This window comes from Neodiprion virginianus, chromosome 6, assembly GCF_021901495.1.
Source record: "Neodiprion virginianus isolate iyNeoVirg1 chromosome 6, iyNeoVirg1.1, whole genome shotgun sequence".
Classification (NCBI taxonomy): Eukaryota; Metazoa; Arthropoda; class Insecta; order Hymenoptera; family Diprionidae; genus Neodiprion; species Neodiprion virginianus.
The window spans coordinates 28322219-28344273 of record NC_060882.1 but is presented as its reverse complement, the minus strand read 5'-3'; the positions used below and the strand labels follow the sequence as shown (position 1 = coordinate 28344273).

Sequence of the window (22055 nt, the reverse complement as noted above, 5' to 3'; positions counted from 1 at the left end):
CCGGCTGTCATACAATGTAATTATTTCCAACAACACGACATGCGAGTGAAAAGTGATGTGCAAAGAAAAGAAAAAAAAAATTATCAAGACGAAAAGACAAGCACACGTATAAAATCGGTCGCTGACTTTTTCCTGAGAAAAATTTTGAAATCTCTTCGTTTCGTTAATTAATTGATGGTCAAAATTGTGTTCAATTAGAAAAGAGATAAGAGAGGTATGAAAAAAAAAAATGACAAATACGAAATATCGGCTCACCTTTTGTTGCGCCAGCCTCAGGGATTCCTCAAAATGTTTATGAACAGCCTGCTCGGCGGCCTGTTTCTGCAGTTTCTCTAACCTCTCTCGTTCCATTCTGCTTTCCCTCTCTCGTTCCCTCTCACGTTTCTCGATCTCCCGAACTTCAGCTTCCCGTCGTTCTCTGTAATCACAGATAAAAAAATTTGTTCGTCAGTTATAATATTGCTTTAATTCGAAAAATTACAATTAGAATTACATTTATCTTTGTTAATTTATTTCGTCAAAGAGATTCCTTCGTTCTTATATCGCGAAAAATTGCGCTGGGTCAACTTGGACTGCACTCAAACGAAAACAAATAAAAAGACACGTTCTTTATTTCAAAAATAATCTACCAATTGGTCGAGTTGCTTCATAAATCAATTGATTATTCTCGTATCGTCGAACTGTACAAGAAAATTGGGATTTCGATACGATGTCAATTTCTTGATTCGGGCTGTTTTATATAAATAATCTGAACCGTAACTTTCTGCGATCTTGTCAAACATGGTGTTGAAATACGAAAAAAACAGACAGCGTGCCAAGTATATAACGCATTGGATAATCTGCGAAAAATTGAGTCAGATAACGAATTGTCGTGCAATCAAATCGTCGACAAACGTTTCAAAAGATGAACAATTGTTTTTGCGACCGCTCACAGCAGCCTAGATTTACCGCAAAATTAAGTTATTTTCGTCGGATTCGTTGCCGACTTTTTTACATTATTTTTATACACGTACAAATGTTGTTGTTTTCTCTCATTTCGCGTCGCATATAATTCAACGAATTTCCGACAAAACAAACACCGCATGCAATCTTGCAAGAAATAATCGATTCAAAAGAATTTTCGACCATACGAAGAATCGTCGAAATAAAATATACGTACGTATAAATAATAAATTAACATCGCATGAAGATGTGGAATTACAAAACGATCCGACAAGTCTCGGTTTATAATTAATTGTTACTCGATTAAATCCTCCGTGTTTACATCAAAAAGTTGGTATATAATCTGAGCTCTTGGGAACATACAGAGATGTAACAATTCGTTGGTATCGAAAAAGCTACCAATATGAGAGGAAAAAATATGACGATTGAAAATAAACGAAAAAAATTAAACGCTCAATAAACATACGAAGTGATGTTAACCAAACGGGTAATACGATAATTCTTCTTTTCTTTTTCTTTTCTCTCAGACTCTCCATACATGTGCCTATTAATAAGGACAACGTATGTCTATAGTTAAAGCCAAACGAAACAGGGGCCATAGTATATATAAAATATATATATACACACATGTATGAGTTTTTGCCATATAAACGCATCAATGCGCAGATCGAATGTAGGGGAAATATCTTGGAGTATGTATAATAAATTAAATCTATAAACGGTAGAGTGACAGTGACAGTGTCAATGAGCTCGCGTTTCCTCTTATAACCGCACGATTCACGTTTAATTCGTTACTCTAAATACCGACGCTGCTGCGCATTATTTTCAAATTAATCATACAACCAACACAACATTGGCAAGAATGAATTTTTATTATACATCCGTTGTGTACAGTTGAACGATCCTCGTTGTTTCGATTGATAATTTAAATTCCCGATAAAATATTACCCTTGTAAGCACGTTGAATATGCGCAAATAAGTAAAGAAACAAGTAAATAAATACACTAATAGCTGCCTAATTAATTCTCAGAAATTGTCGAAAAGAAGAAGAAAATAGCTGCGATGACTGTCAGGAATCCGTGACCCAGATAACTTTTGATCTTTTCATGTTTTTTTTTTCCTTCTTCTTCGCGCATGTACCTTGCACCGCTGTTATAAGAGAGAGAGAGAGAGATTAACGAAAAATGAGGAGATAACGTCGTCTCCTTATCTCCGATACGCGCACACACACGCACAGACATTAACGATATCAAGTGTGCATTTCATAGTCATGAATTTATAATGTATACACGATTAGGTAAAATCAGCGATTATGACACGCGGCTTGTCGCAAGCCGCGATAGAGAAAAAGACAGAGAAAAAGAAGCGAAGGTTATTTCGTACATCCTAAATCCCAAAATCTCTCTATCCGACGACAGTCAAAATTTGACAAAAAGAAGGAAACTAAGATTTAAAAACAAATTGTAGGGTAGATAGGCGATATGCGATCAATGAATGCATACGGATATTCACCGATTAATTAATAAACTAACTTCCTTGCTCGTTCGTTTTTTATAACGCAATAGAATATCCAGCTTTACGCAATTCAACGATCTATAATCTCGTATATCTCTTCACCGTGCATGCCCATATGACGTATATTATTTTATCCGCATCAGGAGTCGAGTAAGACAATCCAGCGATAATCGAATCAGTTTTATTCGTTTCACGACATCCTGACCAACCTACGCGTATATAAAACAAGTAACACATCTACTACATTTGGATTTTATCGCAACATTATATATATATATGTATAAACAGGATTGCAAGTTATCCTAACATAAAATTAAACTTTAAAAAAAGCTTTTTAATAAAAAAAAAAAAATTCCTACTACCTGGCTATAAATATATGCGGCACTTACGGACACGAAAATTCCGCGAAGCTTCGTCTACGTTGAAAGAAATTATTTGCACGGATTCGATACATATGCATACGTGTTACAAGGAGGAAAAAAAAAAAAAAGAAAGAAAGAAAAAAAACATGACCGAGAAGTGAGATTGCAAATATCACCGTCAAACATTGACGACTGTTGCGTGTTTGTTAATTCTTATATATTACGTGCTGTACGTGTGTTTGGTATAACAGCGCCAGCGTGTTTACATATACATACGTATGTATAAATATGTAATAATAAAAGAAACTTTTTCACACCGACTATTTTTCAACCGGCATTTAGATCCTGCGAAGATTTTAAATATACATTATAATATGTACATACACAACGGTTCGACCTAAATTCTTCTCCTCCCACACACGAGTCGCTTTTTGCGTGTAAATATAACGTTACGTTCGCCTACGAAAATACCTGCAAAATATTTTTACAACTTTTCCGTTTAATTTGATTATCATTGTCATTATTGTTGTGGTTACCGCTGCTCGTTATTTGCGGGATTTCGAAAATGCGAACTAATTACAGTCGGTGGTTTAAAATAAAAATAGAATAAAAGAAACTTTGGCGATTTAAACTTGGAACAATATAATAGAAAACAAAAATCAAAACAACATCAGAATTCTCTAAACAGTTGGAATAATCTACTCGAAAACGAGGAAATAGTTTGTAAATAATATCCCAATTGTTAGGACAAGTTCAAAGGTATCGTCGTAACTACTCAAGCCGAGCAATAGTGTCAGAGATTGAGGGAGTGAACGGTAAAGAAGAAAAGCTACGTCCAAGAAAGCAAGAAAACCCTGGAAAAAGTTATACTTTTTCCCTCTCTCTGATCGTGAGACGTAGTCGATAAATCGTGGGACGTCTGTTATAAAAGAAGCGAACGGTCCAACGGTTCGGTTCGATTCTCTCATCCCAGCATCCCTCGTCCGATCCTCGGGTCGTATCATTGATTGATGGCGTGGATTATGGCGGTCGCTTTGCAAACGGTGAATGGGAGCTGGCGAAGGGGGGAATAAGGGGCGAAGAAGGGGGGGGGGGGGGGGGGTGTAAGCCTTTGGGGAGGCTCGCTCTCTCTCAGTCTCTCTCTCTCTCCAGGAGCGCACATCCCGATAAAGGTCGAGGGGCGAAGAGAGAAGGCGTAAGTAATCACCCGTAAGTCAGGAACGACCCTTCGCCTAACCCAACCTAATCTGTCGTCTCTGGTTTTCGCTTTCGCCATTTCGGCCAAAGAAGACTGTGTTTCTTCTCCTTGGTCTTCTTCTCTTTTTTTCATATTTCTCCTTTCTTTACAAAACATTTTTTTTTTTTCTCATTCACTTTCTCTTTTTTCATTCCACGTCTTTTTGTTGTCGTTTCTTTTTCGCAGTTTTCTCTCAAAATACCCGGAATTATAGAAGGCCGAAGGGGCGGTGTAATTGCGACTAGGGCGCAAGAATTCGTATTAAATTTGAAACAAAAGAAAGGGAATAAGAAAAAAGGACAGACAGAAAGAAAGAAAGAACTAACGCAGTTTGTCCTATGACTTCTTTTTTCGTATATTAATCATGTATTTGCACATGTATTTACTAATTCTGTGTGATATAAAAAAAAAAATAAAGAAAGAAAGAAAGAAAGCCGTTTATTATTCATTCGAGTAAATATTTTTATAATTCACCGGATTAAATTACATAAGCGGCTATATAACTGTATAATTCATTACATTATCATGTGTAATCGCCCAAGTTCAACAATCAGAAGAAAAAGTAAAAAAAACACCGCCATATATAAATTTTATAAATTTCAAAAAATCACTTTTCATTCAAAAGAATATAAAACGACAGTTACGTAGAATTTTCATTCTCATTTTGAGTATGTTTTTTTTTTCTCTCCCTCACAATACTTTGTTGAATTAAATTAAATCAACGTGTCAAGTACCGAACAAATTTATGAAAAAAAAAATTATCTTCACCGCCAATAGTTTCAACAATTCCGTAACGAGGGCTGATCGCAGCATGTTGCATTAAATATATTATTATAACTATACAATCATATAATATCTACAAAGATACATAAAGTATGTATAAATAAGCTAACCAACGAACACCCGCTTGTCCCGGCAAGCTTCTACTTCCGGCCGTAAAAGCCTGCAGCGGCGGTATGTGTATTAAACACGTGTTGAACATGTGATGCGATGCATATGTACCATGGCTCATACATACATACATATACATATATATATATACATATATAATGTAACGCGTGTAAGTTAGAAACCCGTATATAACGATATAACAGCAAATAATTACGATGATTATCCGGCTTGATCGTAGCGTATCCGGGTGATTATGTCGGGTATATGTATTATAGCAGAGAGGCGGTTTAATTTGTTTACACGATGCAGTTAGTACCTACCTATGCTTACATGCATATAGGACACAGCTGAAGGATGATTGAACGTGCATGCCGTACTATACGAGAAACATTAAGGCTTGCCCTGTCTATTCAGCTAACAACAAGTATCCGTAACAATAATTTGTTTTCCCCCCCTTTGACGATGCGTATCGAGCATAGAAACAACATAAGAGCATTAAGAACAGATAAGAGAGTTCTATTGATAACGATCGTTGAAAAATCAAAATAGAGAACGAAAAAAGACAATGCCAGACAAATCGAAATAATATCCAATAAAATGTAAATTATCATATTATCTTCACAGTTCAAGAAAGTGTATAATAAACGCATCGGATACAAACGAAGCGTGTGTGCGTGTCTGAGGCGGATAAATGATATTAACGCAATGTGAAGAGAGGAGAAAAAAAAAACGCACATACATTGATAACGGTAAAAAATCCAAATGAATTTTTTTACGTTTTATATTAACAAACACCATCGCAATAGATAGAAGAATCAGCAATGAACTCTCGGAGTTGCTGATTCTGCATAGAGTTGAACATTAATGATTTTACCAAGCAATTCTAATGTAAACAGACCTGCGTAAATAATTAACGATGACTTCCTACAACGATATAAAGACATAAATAAAATTTCAGAGGCTCGTAACCGAAAGAGAACGAATATCTTTCTTTATCAAACACTTTTTCTCTTTCTGGTTCATCAACGATTGTGAATAACTCGCTCTAGCAATAAAATGCAGACAAGTTGAAGAATATTTACCGAATTAACGTCAATTAATCAAAGTAATTCCAACGAATCCGATACGACTGTACGTATTATCAATTATCCTTCTTTTACCACATAATTTCCTCTCTCTCTCTTTACCGCAATTTCCGGATTCGGAGTAAGTGAAAAGTGAAGAACCAAAAAAAAAACAAACATTCAAGTACACACGTCGATCTGCATTTAGGTACACACCGCAGTGCGTAAGACGAAGGTGCACAGAATTTTTCTCGAAGTATATTTTTCATCAAGATACGGGAAGCAGAAAGAGGGAAAGGGAAAGAGAAAGTATTCGTATTACGCAGGTTCCTTGACCTTCCTCTTGCAAGCAGCATCGATATGACAGAGAGAAGGATATCACACGCACAGAGAGAAAGACACACATCAGTCACTGAAAAACTACGTGAACTCTGTAACTTAAGTGTATTTATGCAACAAACACCAGTCAATTTCATCTATCCGTGTGTTATACGCTGTAATTATTTTCTTTTGAGTAATCGAGTGGAATTTCTTGATAGTGTTTAACGAGGGAAACTGTGCAATTACAGCGAGAGAAAGAGAGAGAGAGAAAGAATGGAAATGGAGGGGGAAAAACCCAAAACATTTTATGACAAGTATTTATGAGGACGGTTCTAGTAGTTCCGAATACGTACGTTTAACAAATCGTAAAAATTCTGCACATATTATTACGTAGCAGTATATTATAATACCCAACAAAACGTACAAATAATATAATATCGATCATAAATTATATTATAAAAAGAGGGACGAAGAAGAAAAGAAGATATGTAAAATGATAACGAAGTATTTGCCACGTACGTAGCTTGTGGAAGGAGAAGAAGAAGAATGAGAACAGAGAACGATCGTATAAGCAAGCGGCATATTATATCACACATCACACATGCGGGCGAATTTAGCAGGCGTGTGTGACAAATGCCTACAAGTAAGTTATACCTATCATACATAGCGGTGTGCCAGTTGGCGTACAGTGAACCTATATGACTAACCAACTATAACTAACCAACCGACAAACTCAAAAGCAAAGCATGCGTGTCAAGCGACGTAGAAGGTTTAAAAAAATAAAAATAAATAAAAATAAAAGAGGGAGAGAGAAAGATAGAGAGAGAGTTACGCAAGCAATTCGCGTATGGATTGGATTGGATGTCACGAATATATGTATATCGAGAGCAGTGACGAGGAGTAGCGAGTGTTACGGGAATGTGAAAGAAAAGAGAAGAGAAGGAGGAAGGAAGAGGCGTGGACGAAACGAGGAGTCAGTAAATCGTCGCCGAGTTTATCATTAATCTCTTATAATACCGTTTTTCAAACGACGACTGAACGCTTTTACAGAGAAACGGAATTTAGCTTACTTTTTCCTTCATTCTCTCTCTCACTCTCTCTCGCTCTTCGAATTCTTCGATCGAATTTTTTTCATCGTCAACATAACGACTACCGCAGTTTCAATATCATCAGACTTGTATAACAACGAACAGTGTTCTCTTCTTCAGAAGAATAACCTTGACCGATCGACAAGTTTAATAGATACCAAACGTTAGCTGTCGTCGTCGTGGAAAAATCATGTTACTAATTATTTTGTTATTTGGACACGGTCAACCGTTTGCGTATACGAGTGCAATTACATATATATGTACAAGTATTTAAGACCGCAGCCCAACAACACTTATTTCGAACTTTGATCCAAACGATTTTCTCAGTACTGACCGACCGGCGCCGAACTTCGTAATGGTGTTATAATCGCTGCCCACACACCCGGTATACTCCCGATGACAATAATAACAATAACAATAATAATAACAACAAATACAAACAGCGTAAAAAAAGGAGGGGAAGAAAGAAAAAAAAGGAGACCGAAAAAGAGAAACACGTGTTCAGCATTACAATCATTCCACTTCCTCCATTTCTTATTTATACATTATTTGTTACACATTATCGGCAACGGTAATTGCCCTGCGCAACAAGTGCATCGTATATGTATATAAGAATATGCGTATGTCATAAATATATATATATGTGCACATATGTGGCAAGATGTTATTAACACACTGCAAATATAAATGCATATGAGTAATGTATGTGCGTACGTAGGTGTATATGTATACGGTAGAGACGCAAGACGATTGATTGAAACGTATACCCGATAAATGAATAAGTTAACCCCTCGCTAAGTAGCGGCAGCAGCAATAAACTGACGTGGGTTAAAAATATACGCACCAACATCATCGTCGGTCTGACGAAAGAGAAAAAGAAAACACATGACACACACATACACACACGCAACATTCAATGAGTCGAGGGAAGATCGTGCGTGACAGAACTAGCGAAACAAACGAAGAACAAAAAAAAAAAAAAAAAAAAACAACCCACCACTGCGAGATAAATTTTCTACTTGTCTTCTCTCCGTCTCTCTCTCTCACTCGCTAACGAGCAAATAAGAGAAACAGAGACAGAGATAGAGGGATTCGAGTCCAGTCGTGCAAAGCGCGTACACAAACAATCGCCCATTTGCCTATAGATGATAAAAGGTATTTGTTAACGGAGAGCGCGATAACGTCAGTCGTCGGTTATGTCGTTAACTAGAGGGATACGAGTAGCGTTGTTACATACCGTCGTCATGGCGGAAGACTTGAAAACAAAAACAACAAAACAGAAAGAGAGAAAAAAAAAAAAAAAAACAATTAACACAAAAGTGAGATAGAGAACGTTAGAAAATTCGCGGAAGACGTATAAAAAACTAATCCGCCGATCGCCGACGAGCGACGAAAACTCTCGACAACGAGCGGAATGTCTTGTATTCGCGAGTGAAAAAATAGAAACAAGAAAAAAAAAAAAAAAAAAAATCAGTAAAACCAAAATCAAATAAAACCAAAGAAGGAGGAACTGCGAAATCTGGGATTTTACGCCGCGTTTGCGCAAATTTCAGCACAAATCGCTTAAATTCCCCCCCTCCCCGTGATCCAACCGCCATCGCGCAGGGTTCAGCGAACCAAGAACGCGATCGCCATCTGAATTGTCAGCTAGCTGCTAGGTGTTCGTATGTGAAAATACATGCGTTACAACACCGTCGAGGTGTATAGATATACGGCGTACACGATAAGATCGGCACACCTGCGCCCACGCAACACGCACACATCGGCACGTCGTCGCCGTAGTCATTATAAATAATAATCATCATCGTCGTCGTCATCGTCAGATGTTGAGAGATAAATTATTCGAGCGATTAACGACTGACACGTTGTACGTATAGCCGTGTGCGCGTGTGTTTGTGTAACAGGTAAATACATTAAACACGTGTGCGCATTGTGTACGAACGTATCGCGTATACACGATCTTTACGTCATCGCAGCTGATTTTACACGATTGACCTAGATTCCGGGCGCGCGGCGCCGCGACGGTGGCGTTAAAATATTATGGCGGATAAAACCGACGACGACGATAAGAGAAGCGTCATCGGGAAAAATTCTTTCGCTTCTGTTGCACTCCGTTGGCCTTCCGTTACTTTTTCAGATTAACAACGAGAGAATGAGGAACAATCGTATCCCGTTGCAATGACAATCCGCAACTTCGAGAGACGGATTTTTCCTCGGCGCGGATAACGTCTTTTCGCGAATAGAGGATATTTGCGGTTCTGATTCAACGACGACGTGCGTCGCACAACCGTCATCCTCGGCAAGTGTGATACCATGGCATACGTTACAACTATAAAAGTCACCCGGGTATATGTATATGTTCGATACGACGAACGTTGAACATGTGTGGGAAACATCACATTATTTTAAGGCGAGAGGAGAGAAAACAAAACGAAACCCGAACGTTGCTGCGTGCAAAGACACTGACTTCGTGTATTGTGTGCCTAAGTAAATTATTGTACACACCATTGTGCAAATATAATAATACGCCGATAATTTGTAATTTGCAAGTCGAATCGCGCGCAATGAATATATACAACTGCAATTACCCGCAACGTAATAAATATATAATATAGGTGTGGTCGTTAAGAATGAGGAGGACAAACAAGAAAAACTGGTTCGCAAGATCGTGGAAAAGGCATGAGTAAGGACAAAAATAATAATAAAAATAATAATTATGATAATAATGCCCGATTACAGCAGTCTCAATCGCTGCTGATAGCGTAACCTTTTTTTCTTAGGAGGGGGGGGGGGGGGGGGGGGGGGGGCGATTTACGTATAAAACAGCTTAACGATACAACATAAGCCTGTTCATCGTCATCGGGAATACCACCCGGTATTTCGTAAACATGATTTGTAAGTATGTAAACATGATACTTCGTCCGAGGAAATTTTTTTCGTTGACATATGCTGTGTAAAGAAAGAAATAGAATGAATTCGATTGTTTCAACTGATGTAGTTTAATGTCACGAGTATCGCCGACTCGGTTGTCCAGTCTCTCCACATGGCTAGTAATAATAATTAATAATAACAGTAATAATCTCGAGGGTTAATTGTGCGAGTACAAATATTATCGGCAGCGACGATCTAGTGCCTAATACAAGAGTATAATTTGTACTACGTAGACTTACTGTATGCAACATTGCCCAAGTATCGTACCCAAGGTACGTTAGAGACTAATTGAAAAACCATGGGCAAAATTCCCATAATTATTAAATGGAAACAGTTACCGTTCAGGTACTTACTAGGTACTCTCGAAGTTCTTTCTTCCATCTGGTAATTCGTATTACTGAACAATACGGCAACGTACACGCACGTATGAAGAGACACGGAGAGTAATAACAGAAACGCTTGATGATAATGATAATGATAATAACGATGACAACAACGATAATACGTTAACCAGGTCTTCTGTATCATCACATACACACACAGTCAGTCACACGTCCAAGAGTAACGACCTTGGATGACCTTGTATCGGGTACAACGAGGAATCACCGTCAAACGTAGTAGAGAATTTTACACCACGCGTATATGTACTGTATATACATATATACATATTTATGTGCGTATACGTAATAAAAATTCCGTTCCTTTCCCTCTTTCGCTGTTTTCTCCCTACCCCTGATTAGATTATACGCGAGGCGGCAGGGAGTAGAATAATAATAACAATAACAATAATAATAATAATAAAAAGAAGAAGAAGAATAAGGAAATGGTGAAGGAACAGGAGGGGGGCAACACTTGTGCCGAGGCTATTTGCTCTGCCAACCCAACCCTCCATTTCATTCCATTCCATTCCACTCCACTCCACTCCACTCGCCCTCTGTTTCTCTCTATTTTCCGTTCTCCCTTTTTCACAATCAGTCACTACATAGCAGAATGGAACATTGTGCACGAGGAGTAAGGAGCGAGGTTTTCAGGCAAGCATCGCAGGCAGGTATGAGGAAGGCAGGCACGCAGAAGTCGAACAAAGGGAGCGAGGGTCCCGGGGGGCTTTCTCATCCTCCTCCTCTTCGTCTCCCGGTCTGGTGATCGCCTCTCGTGAGTTGGTTCGTCCGCTCCTTCTCTCTCCGAGCCCTTTGTCGACGATACGCGCAGCGGGGAATAAGGAGAATGATGATGATGACGAGGATGAGTTGGAAGAGAAGAAGGACGAGGAGGACGAGGAGGACGAGGAGGAGGAGGAGGAGGAACGACGTCTGCTACGAGGAATCTCATCTTTACACAATGTAGCGACCGAAACGAGAGAAGGATGGAAAGAGAGTGAGAGTGAGAGTGAGAGAGAGAGAAAGAGAGAGAGAGAATACGACGCCACCGACTAACGAAAACCCAAACTACCGTCTTTTCACACACCTTTATAATACCTGTAATACTATTAACGTACCTGCCTGGCAGAGAAAAGGAGACCCCCGATGGGTCTATAAAACTATCAACCGACAAAATATGGAACTGGAAAAAGAAAAACTATAGAAACCATTCTTCCTCCCCTTATCTCGTCAGCCGCTACAGGTATTTACTGTGAACATACATATATACGTGTGCTTCGGAATTCTTTCCCAGTTCCTCGCACGATTACCAAACTTCCGCATTCTCTCTCTTCCTCGACACTGTCCTTATCTCCTCGTTTCCCTTCTTCACCTGCCGCCGCTCGTTTTCCAATTACGATAATCGTCCCAAGCTTTGCGCGAACACCACCATTGTTCGTCGACGACACACGCGATGACCTTGAGCTTACTCCTCCGCCCGCCGTGCCCTTACCGCGTATCGAAAAAAACCGTTTGTAACTCCAGAAATTTAAAATTGAAAAAACAAACCCCGCGTCTTTGAGAAAGAGAAGTAAACAAACAACCCGACTCGGCTTTCACCGTCGACGTTAGTTGAGAAATTCTTACGATCCGTAGGAAAAGATTAACATCCAGCCGTACGACTGAAAATAGGAACATCGTCGAGCTTTCTCGATTTCTACAATATCGCACGTTAATTTCGCCAATCCTCTCGTCGATATAATATCGAAAAGAATAAACTTACAGGGCGAGGGTGTTGTTGCCGGGGCTGGTTGAGTCCGGCACAAAATTTGACTGTTGTACGGAGACGAGATGGTGCGCAGCGTAGGCAGCAGCGGCGGCGGCGTTAGTTTGTCCACCTCCACCGCCTCCGCCTCCACCGACGGCACCGGCTGGCATCAAGTTGTAGGGTTGATAAAGCAGCTGTGGTTGCTGATGAGATGACTGGGTGCTGGCACCTAGCAGCTGGGTGGTTTGTCCCTGCGGATGACTTCCCTGGGTGGCAGTTTGCGGACTAGCTGGCAGCACCGCCATCGCCGCGCCTCCTAGCACTGGTGGCATACTTCCGGGGCGCCGGACTCGCAGCAGCACGCAACGACCATTATTAATACACACGCCACGGTTTTCGCCAACCGTTGTTGCATTTCTTCCCTTTTCTCAGTCTCGATCTATTATCTCTGCCTCCCTATCTCTCTCACACCCGGTCCGAGCCGGAGGATTTATGACGACGGATAAACGACACCCGACGAATGGGGGGAGGGGGTCAAAGACGCTTTCGAGTACTTGCGAGAACAATGAAGAACCGCGCCGGTCGATCAGTGACCGTTTAACTAACAACGAAACGAATCGAAATCCAAACTGTTTTCAAGAGTACCGCCTATCTTCTTCGGTTATCCCTTTCACTTCACTTCACTAAATATCCCCCGATACACGGTGTATGTTTCCTTGTTCCTTCTTCCTTCTTCCAGATAATTATCAATATTTTCACATGTATTTATTTCTTCACTCGCCGTTGTGCGTTTTCATTAACATATATCGTCGTCGCCTCGAGGTGCACTTAAACGACACATTCACCACCACCACTACCACGCACCTCTCACTTACGTTCCTTTGTTCCCGTTTCACTTACAATTAGCGTCCAATTCTAAAAGCAGGTTTACTATCACTATCTCGTCTAACGATTACCGAGATTTTCTAACGAGTCGGCGGATTGTCGAACAACGACGACGACGACGAGATAATCGGGTGAGAATAGTTTTCCATGATTATGTGCTGAGAGAGGAGACGGTGAAAAGAAAATCAAATAAAGAAATAAAGGAAAACTGAACAAGGTCTGCAAAACGGCGTCAAGACGGCGCAAAACTCGCACAACCGAACGAACAAAGAGACCTTGAGTCGCCTGGGCCGACAACACTTTGAGCATCCAGCAGCACTGAAATCCTCGATGTGTTTGCCGCGCGCGTGTGTCTGTGTATATTAAATGTATGTTTAATACGTGATTGCGTTTTAAATATCACGTAGATGGAAACGCGGGGTTAGCCGTTTGCAACGAATATAAATCGCTTCTTTTTTTAATCCCCACAGAATGTGTCATCACCCACAATTACACATAAGAATTAAATCACAAATCCACACGAGTATAATATATACACGGTAAAAATGCACGGTACAGCAATTTATCTTTATATATTCATATGTTTCTACACACACACATATACATGTATATATATATATATATATTTTTTTCGTTTTCTTTCTCAAGGATATATAAGATGCGACGCAACGGGAAGTACCCGCGTATATTACAATATAACACGTCGATAACGGTAATCCAGGTTTTGTAGAGTAAAAATCCTTTGGCACGTCTATATACGTACGTACGTGTACATGTACGAATCGGTATACACTGTCATATATTTAGATATATATGTATGTAATATATACACACACACACATATATATATATATACACACTCACACACGATATAAACGAAGCACGCGTAACGCGATATAATAAATGGGTCAATTATAAAAATCGTTCGCTCTTGTTTAACGGCGTCTCTCGGCTATCGCTCTGAGACACACCAATCCGCGTCAAAGGCCGCTACACTACTGCGGGAACCGGGGCTCTCGGCCCTCCCCGCCTCCCCCCTCTTGCCCTTCCTTGTCTCCTCCCCCCCCCCGCTCCCACCTCGCCGCTCAGCCGCCTCCAACGAAGCTCGGGAATCTCCGTCGCTCCCCTCGTATAGCGTCGATCGCCGCGTCGGCGGAACCGGGAGAGTAGATTTCCCCTCCGCGGGTCCGCCCCTCCGCCCCTCTCGAACGACCCTCCCCGCCATTCGGCGAAGCTCCGTGACCGAAGCCGACCGACACAACCGTCCGACCAACTCAAGCAGCACAACGCGGCAAAAAATAATACATACCCCCGCCGCCGCCCGACCCGTTTGAGCGAGTTCGAGCAGTGAGGAGAGGAAACAGTTGAGAAGAGAGTAAAAGAGAAGCGAGGAGAAGGGAACGCGGAGAGGAGGAGGTGAGTGGTCCGAGACGCAACGCGCCTGAAGGGCGAGGGGATGGATGCACATCGCCTGCCTATGCAGAGGCACGTCTCACGCGCACGCGTGTGTGAACGCATACCAGTTTTGTGCGTGTCGCGCGCGCACACAACGTTTGTTCCCTGTTTTTTTTTTTTTCTCATTGCTGCAGAGCTGCTGTCTGTCCGTTTCTCTCGCTTCGTCGACTGTGCCTGCTAGTAAGTAAGTAAGTAAGCGAGTGTGCGTCGGGTGAGTTTAGACGGGGCGAGAAACACTGCACGCAGGCACCGGATGTTCGTGCGGGATACATATATTTATATATATATATACACACACGTATGTTCGTACGTACATTGTGTGGGCATGTGCGTGCGGGCAAGCGTTCGGTGTTTACCTACACTTACAACCGGGAATGGAATGCCGTAAGGGGGGAGGGGTGGGGTGGGTTCTGGCCCGGTTCCCTTTCGTTTCTCGGTTATTTTACGGGGGTGCAAAACTGGCGTTGCGTAAACGCGACGTTCTTCGAATCTTTGCCGAGCTACGATTAAATCGATTAGTTTCATGTTATAACTTAATTTTGGGGGCTTTGAATGACGAGGATTCTTTTTCTCATGGTCGATAAAACTTTTACAGTCTCTTCTTCTCTTATTTCGCTTGGCCACATGCAAGAAGGGTTGTACGGCGTAAGCTTTGATCGAAAATTAAAGGACAACTTTAGACTGCGGAGATATGTATAACGTTATGCGAGAAAAATTAAACATGTTTGAACATAGGCTTGTTAGTTTCTGGCATGAATGACGACGATATTTTATACGCCTGACCTTGAGAACGCTGGGTCGCACTCTCTTCCCGATGAGAAATGAAAAGAAAAGAAAAAAACAAAAAAAACAAACAAAGAAGGAAAAACGATCGTTACAATATTTTTCCACGAATTTCACCTCTCCGACATACGTTATAATTATATCTACACACATCCACATCCGACGTATTAATAATAACGTTGGATTTATATAAATCGTTGTCGCAGATTACGCGATCGCTTCTTGTATACCCGAGGGGGATATACAAAGACGATGACTGCTACACTCCTAATAGCATTTGGCAACGGACGAGTTCTCTGTAACGCGAAAGAAGCGTGAGCGAGAGAGAGAGTGAGAGAGAGAACTGCGAACGCGTTGCAAACTCGTCCACGAGCTAGAAGCGTGAACCGTTACATTTGAAACACTGCGAGCTATTAATGTAGCAAGTTCATTAAAATTCGATAAATTCTATGCGCAGTGCGTTCCCTTGCAACCAGAAATAAAATGATGAAAAATACGTTATACATGTACGTGTTGCAGGGAGTTGAAAATACTACACCCCACACACACATGCGCACAGACGTGCCGAATGTACGTACAATAAAATTTCGCAAAATCTGGAAGGAAAGAGTTTCCGCGCGTCGGCCTTGAACACGGCTGGTAATCTAGAATATTAACCCATCCCACCGGAAAGAAACTACGGCGCGTGGTTTGGCCTTTGTGTAGGGGTTGAAACCGACCGCACACAAGAGCGAGCGCCCTAAACCCCGCAGGTTATATTATAGGTATATAACCTATCCTATGTACAAACTTGTTTGCGCAACCCCCGTATTGATTATATCTGGCAACATGGCCCCTCCGTTTTATACGGCTAGGCTGTGTATACACACATACATACGTACATACGTATGGACACACACGCGTATAGCCATGTACTACACGTACACGCGCACAAAACATCTTACACACAAGTGTATCTTCTCCGGGACGAGGAGGATCGCATCCTCAAAGGAACGTGTCCACGACGAATCGCGGGCAACCCTCCGAACGCCCTCGCAGGCGTCGAGGTCGGTCGAGAAACTTGCCGACGAAAGGGGTATAGGGCAAGGGGCATGGTGTAAGAGTCGAAGCGCATGCCCGGGAGAATTTTTACTCCAGCCCCCTCCTCTTTGGCCCTGCCGCTGCAGTCGGTATTGTTTTGCCGCGCTCACCTTCCGGGTGCCCGATACCACCCCCCGCCGGAAGACCGTTTCGTCTGCGTCTGCAGGAAAAGGGGGTGGAGGAGGAGGAGGTGGAGGTGGAAACTCAGCGGTTCAATCTTTCGTTCCTTTGTCCTCGCCTTTATACGGCACGTACACAGGTACACGAGGGCGGCGTAAGCGTGCCCTAAAGAGGGTCGTTGCGCCCTTCGCGTTGGTGTAGGTTCGAATAAGGTTGAAACCGGGTGAAATCAGGGGGTTGACGGAGCGAGTGTGCGTGGGCGGTTCGGAGAGCTGGCACACGGTCCGTTGTTGCGCGGATTAAACGACCTCTGGCTCTACGGCGCGGATGAGACGTCGGGGTCACGTCAGGGTCACGATAAACTTACTACAATTAACCGAACTCGAGTCGCCGTCGTTTTCGTCGTCGTTACGTTGCATATAACCGTAACACGAAACTACGCGCGTGTAACGCGCGTTTCGCAGTGGAACGACTTTCGTCGACGATGAGGCGAAGTAACGAGCTCCAAACCTCAAGGTCGAGATATAAAATCGACCGTACCTGCTGAGTAATAGAATATACCTATACGGTATAAGAGGGGAAATTGAAAGTCTTATTAGGCAAGGAAAAGTTAGACCCTCGATAAAAATTCGTATGATATCTGTACCTACCTACGCCGAGAATCCGTTGTCACACCCGTCGGAAATAAGCTCAAATCTGAATTGCGACGAGAGATATTCGTAACACGTTGTGCAGCATGTATTAAAAGCACAACGCGTATGATACACGGGAATAAAAAATAAATAAAATATAGACGTTGGTCGCATAGTGTTATACTGTACACAACGGTACAGGATAGTCGTGCGACAAACGGGAGGGAGCGGTAGAATGAGATAGAGAAGGAGGGAGAGAAAGAGGAAGGGCGACGTCTGCAGGGCAGGAAACACGTACGAGGCAACAAATAGTAATAATAAAACGGATTCCCTCGGTCCGCTCGGGCGAGACTCACGGAGTACCCCAAGTATAAACCCTTGTCCCTCCTTCCCCCTCCTTTCATTCTTGGATACGCGTCACGTGTGCGTTCCACGCATACAGGTATGCGCGCACTCACACGAGGCGTCGGAGAGACGAGGACGGAAGAATAGAAGAGAAGAGAGCGAAAGAGTCTCGTCTCACGCACGCACACACGCGCGCAAACACGTAAAGCTGCAAACCCTTGTACGCGCACACCGTCGAGCCACAGTTATAATAACCGCTTCAGCCGCGAGTTGTAACACTCGCAGCATGAGGTCACGTGGCAATGGCGGCCATCTTGCGAATAACGATCCATCTGCCCCGCCGCCGCCGGTTTACGCTCGCTCTCGGCTGTTACAGCTAGATGTGTGTGTGTGTGTGTGTGCAGTGATGCAGATCCGCATGTTAAACTTGGGCTGCACCTACCCATGGCTATGGTTCATCCTCCATTCCACACATTGTACGTCTATATATACACACACATATATATATATATATATATATATATATATATATATATATACGTGGATATGTGTGCACATTTGTCCGTGCCATCGTGTGTACAGCGCCGCATATATACGTATATACTTACAGTGCGCAAACTGCACGGCCGCCGACCTCCGCGAGGGTGGAGCGAGAGAAAGAGAAATAGAGGAATAAACGAAAGAAAGAAAGAGAGCGAATACGTAGAAATACAAAACAAAAAAAAAGAAACAATTAAAATAAAAACCGCCGACGACGCACGTTCCCGTAGCTGACAAATAATTATTGCGGAATATCTTGCAAACCGATGAACGAGCTATACGCGTGCGTTATACGTGAATAGGTATGAATAACGTCATCGTGCAATGCTGATAATGTAATACGGGCCGGATATACACGTTACACATTTGTATTACACTACATATAGGTATATGTATATAGATAAATGTGAATTCGAGGAATCGTAAATTTACGTTATTTTATACTGTGGATGCAAGCGGTGCGTAATGCGTATTATCAATACGTGTATACATACCTGTATACCATGCACTTCTTACAACGCGTGACCGCAGACGACGAACGATTAACGCCTTATCGCAGCTGCGTTGTCTGCTCTTGAATTATGCCCTCGTATTCAACCATGTATACACACATGTACGATATACTGTATAAACCTACCATGTACACATTATAGATTATTACTTTACACAACAGACGTACCAGAGTTTCTTGTGCACGCAAGAACGCTGGTGCGAACGCCCCCCCCCCCCCCCCCCTCCTCCTTCTCAAACCTCCTCGTCGTCCCGATGCTTATTCAAGTTTCACCGTTTTTCTAAACGTTGAATCGTAAACAAACATCTTGCGCGGGTGGAGGATGCCCACCTATGTACACACAAGTGATTGTTCTGTCACCGTTTAGCAGTGACACACCACGCACACTGTGGTACGCGTATCTTGCGGTGTGTAACAATCCATCCGACTATGAACGCGTTATAGGTATATAGGTATGTAACCATTCGGGAACAAAGGCACAAGGCGGTTGTGCAACGGCTATTCCGTGTAAAAATTGCTGCCGTTTCTTTCCCCGAGGCGAGGCAAGGTTTCTTATCGGCTCAAGGTCGGGGTTAAAATAGGCCTATATATCCTATCGTACTATTGTTTCAGCCGGGATAAATGAGAATGATACACGTAAACAAACGAACAGCAAAAGCGTAAGAGCGAAAAAAAAATATTGAAATAAATAAATAAGTAAATAAAAGAAAAAAAGAAATCAACGTTCGTTTAACTAGACGGTGAAAACCGGTTTACAACAGGTTGAACAATGCGCGGTATAATTCTACACACACGGTCCAATGGCTATCCCGATACTTGATATAATGGATCGGCCCAAATATATATGTATATACGTACGCATGTACGTACAGCAAAACAAATCGTGCCTGAGTAGATTATACAGGCAAGCGGGTCGGGTATTACAAAGATGGCGAGAGGTAAAGTTTATCGGTTTAGCGAGCGGAGCTGTAGAAATAATTTTACGAACATGATCCGATATTTGTTTTTCTACAAACTGCACACATCCGCGCTCCGTACAATATAATATCCACAACTATCTACGTATATTCTAGGTATGCAATTTTGCAAATGCGAAAGTTCAGCTGCAGATTTAATACCTACAGTGTAGCGCCACGTGTGCGCATCGGTATGACGAACACGCGTTTAAATAGCGACCTAAGAATAGTACTTGTTACATAGGTTTACATACGTGTGTATATACATATAGGTATAACGTATATGCTGAAGCACTTGTGTAGATATGCATGCGTCTGTATGTGTGTGTGTGTGTGTGTTGTGTACGACTCGGGTTGTAGGTAGACGCGATATAATAATACTGCATATTTCCACGGGTTATTCATACAGACTTATAGCAAGAGGAGGAGGAGGAGGCCTTTGAAGTGGCGTAACTATTCACCTCTTCCTTTTACACAGTATCGCATCGTATCGTATGTATAACGTTTATACCTACGTACCTGTATGCGATAGATAAGTATGACCGACGACACGGAGTAGTTGCCCTAGTTTTGCGATGAAATCGCGGTTACCTTCAAACTCCCTGAGAGTGTGCATTGTGCAGTTGAGTAATAGGCAAAACGATAAGCTCCGCGTTCGTCGCTTCGAACTTTGGCAAGCGATAAAATAAGAAAGAAAACGTAACAACGCTGAAAGGAAGGAAAAGAAGAAGGCCGAGGAGGAGGAGAAATTAGTTAATTAACGGCTTTCTGGCTCGACTCCGAAAGCCTCGTCAATCGGCTCTTACAACCCGCCCGCTGGGAGGAGAGTGCCTCGACCTCTGCCAAGGTTACATAGCGATTACTCGGCCTAAAGGTGAAATGTACGCGAGTCGTTTCAATAAATGATTCATCGGTCGAATTTTCTTTTTTTCTTCGATTTACACAAATCCCGAATCACACATACACGTATACACTCGATTATCCGTTCTCTTTTTTTCTTTCTTACTTTTAATTACACAAATGTCACAAATGTCTTGTAACAACCGTCGACCTAATTCGAAACGCGCAAGTTGGTACCGTGATAGCTATTATACGGGTGAAAGAGAATGTTCGCTGTATATATAGGACAGGCATAATACAGATATACCTGCGTGTACGGTATACATTGAGGAGTAATTCGTGTTCAGGAAATGCGCCGGCATCATCCTCTCCGTAAACCGAGACCCCGGGCCATTAGCCGGAGGCAATTATTCAATAGCAATTCAATCCGATCATCCTCGACCAGGCCAAGTGCACCAAGCGTCGAGGGAGCAGCTTCTGCCTATAATACCCCGTCACATACACACACACACACACACATTCGCAGAGAGACCAGGCCGTAAATACGACATCGTGTGCAAGCGGTGCAACCGTATACATATATATACATATATATACATATATATAGGTATACAGGTATATAAATAAAAAGCAATTCTCGCACACGAATGGATGAGGCATGCATGACCTTTACTTCGGTGAGGCGAAAGAGAACGTGGGAGGTGGTCGGTGCCTGCGCAAAGTGGGAGGAGGAGGAGGAGGAGGAGGGCGCTGCGGTCTCGTATGCAGCACGCATTCACGCAATGCACATGGCGTCGGCTCTCCCTCCCTCCCTCCCTGCCGCCCTCTCTCATCGCCGCAGTGCAGCAACTCTCGCTGCCGGTTTGTCGCGTTCGTTCGCGAGCTGTTTCAACCGACCGAGGAGGGGGATGAATGCAGGTCGGACCCTGGTTCACCGCCGTGCACCATCGTCATCGTCAACTCGCCGTGGGAGTCACCGAGGAAGGGGTGAGACTTCGAGACGGAGACGCGGGAGGTCAAAGGCCTTCGGCTGGCTTCGTTCCGTCGCGCACTTACTTACACACACGCGCTGTGCACAAGCCTCTCCGTCATCATCCCGCATGCGACGAGAAAGAGAAAGAGAGAAGAGAGAAAGAGAGAGGAGAAAGACCGCCAGGCAAGCCTCGGGCTCCGAGGTACGAGGAGCGCAGTCGAGCCATCGTCATTAATGTATTCCTCCATTATGCATACGCACACCCCGTGCAGGCACACGTTACGCTGCAACTCTACGCGTATCCTCGCGTTTTAACTGCAGCGCGTGCTCGTCTTTCCATCACTTTTTTCATTCTTCCTCGTTCTCTTTTTCTATATACATATAGATATACATATATATATTATATATTATATATATTATATATATATACACGTATATGTATGGATATACGTGTATACCG

The 22055-nt window shown here is 42.5% G+C and overlaps 1 protein-coding gene across 4 annotated transcripts in view; it reads right to left on the bottom strand.

Annotated features, from left to right (window-relative positions):
- The window catches only part of LOC124307516 (probable JmjC domain-containing histone demethylation protein 2C), a 202365-nt gene that overhangs the window by 22419 nt on the left and 157891 nt on the right, over positions 1-22055 (bottom strand). For all 4 annotated transcript variants that reach the window (XM_046769255.1, XM_046769251.1, XM_046769254.1 and 1 more), the window contains exon 9: positions 256-418. In XM_046769255.1, the coding sequence (XP_046625211.1) occupies positions 256-418 (163 nt within the window). The remainder of the gene's footprint in view (positions 1-255; positions 419-22055) is intronic.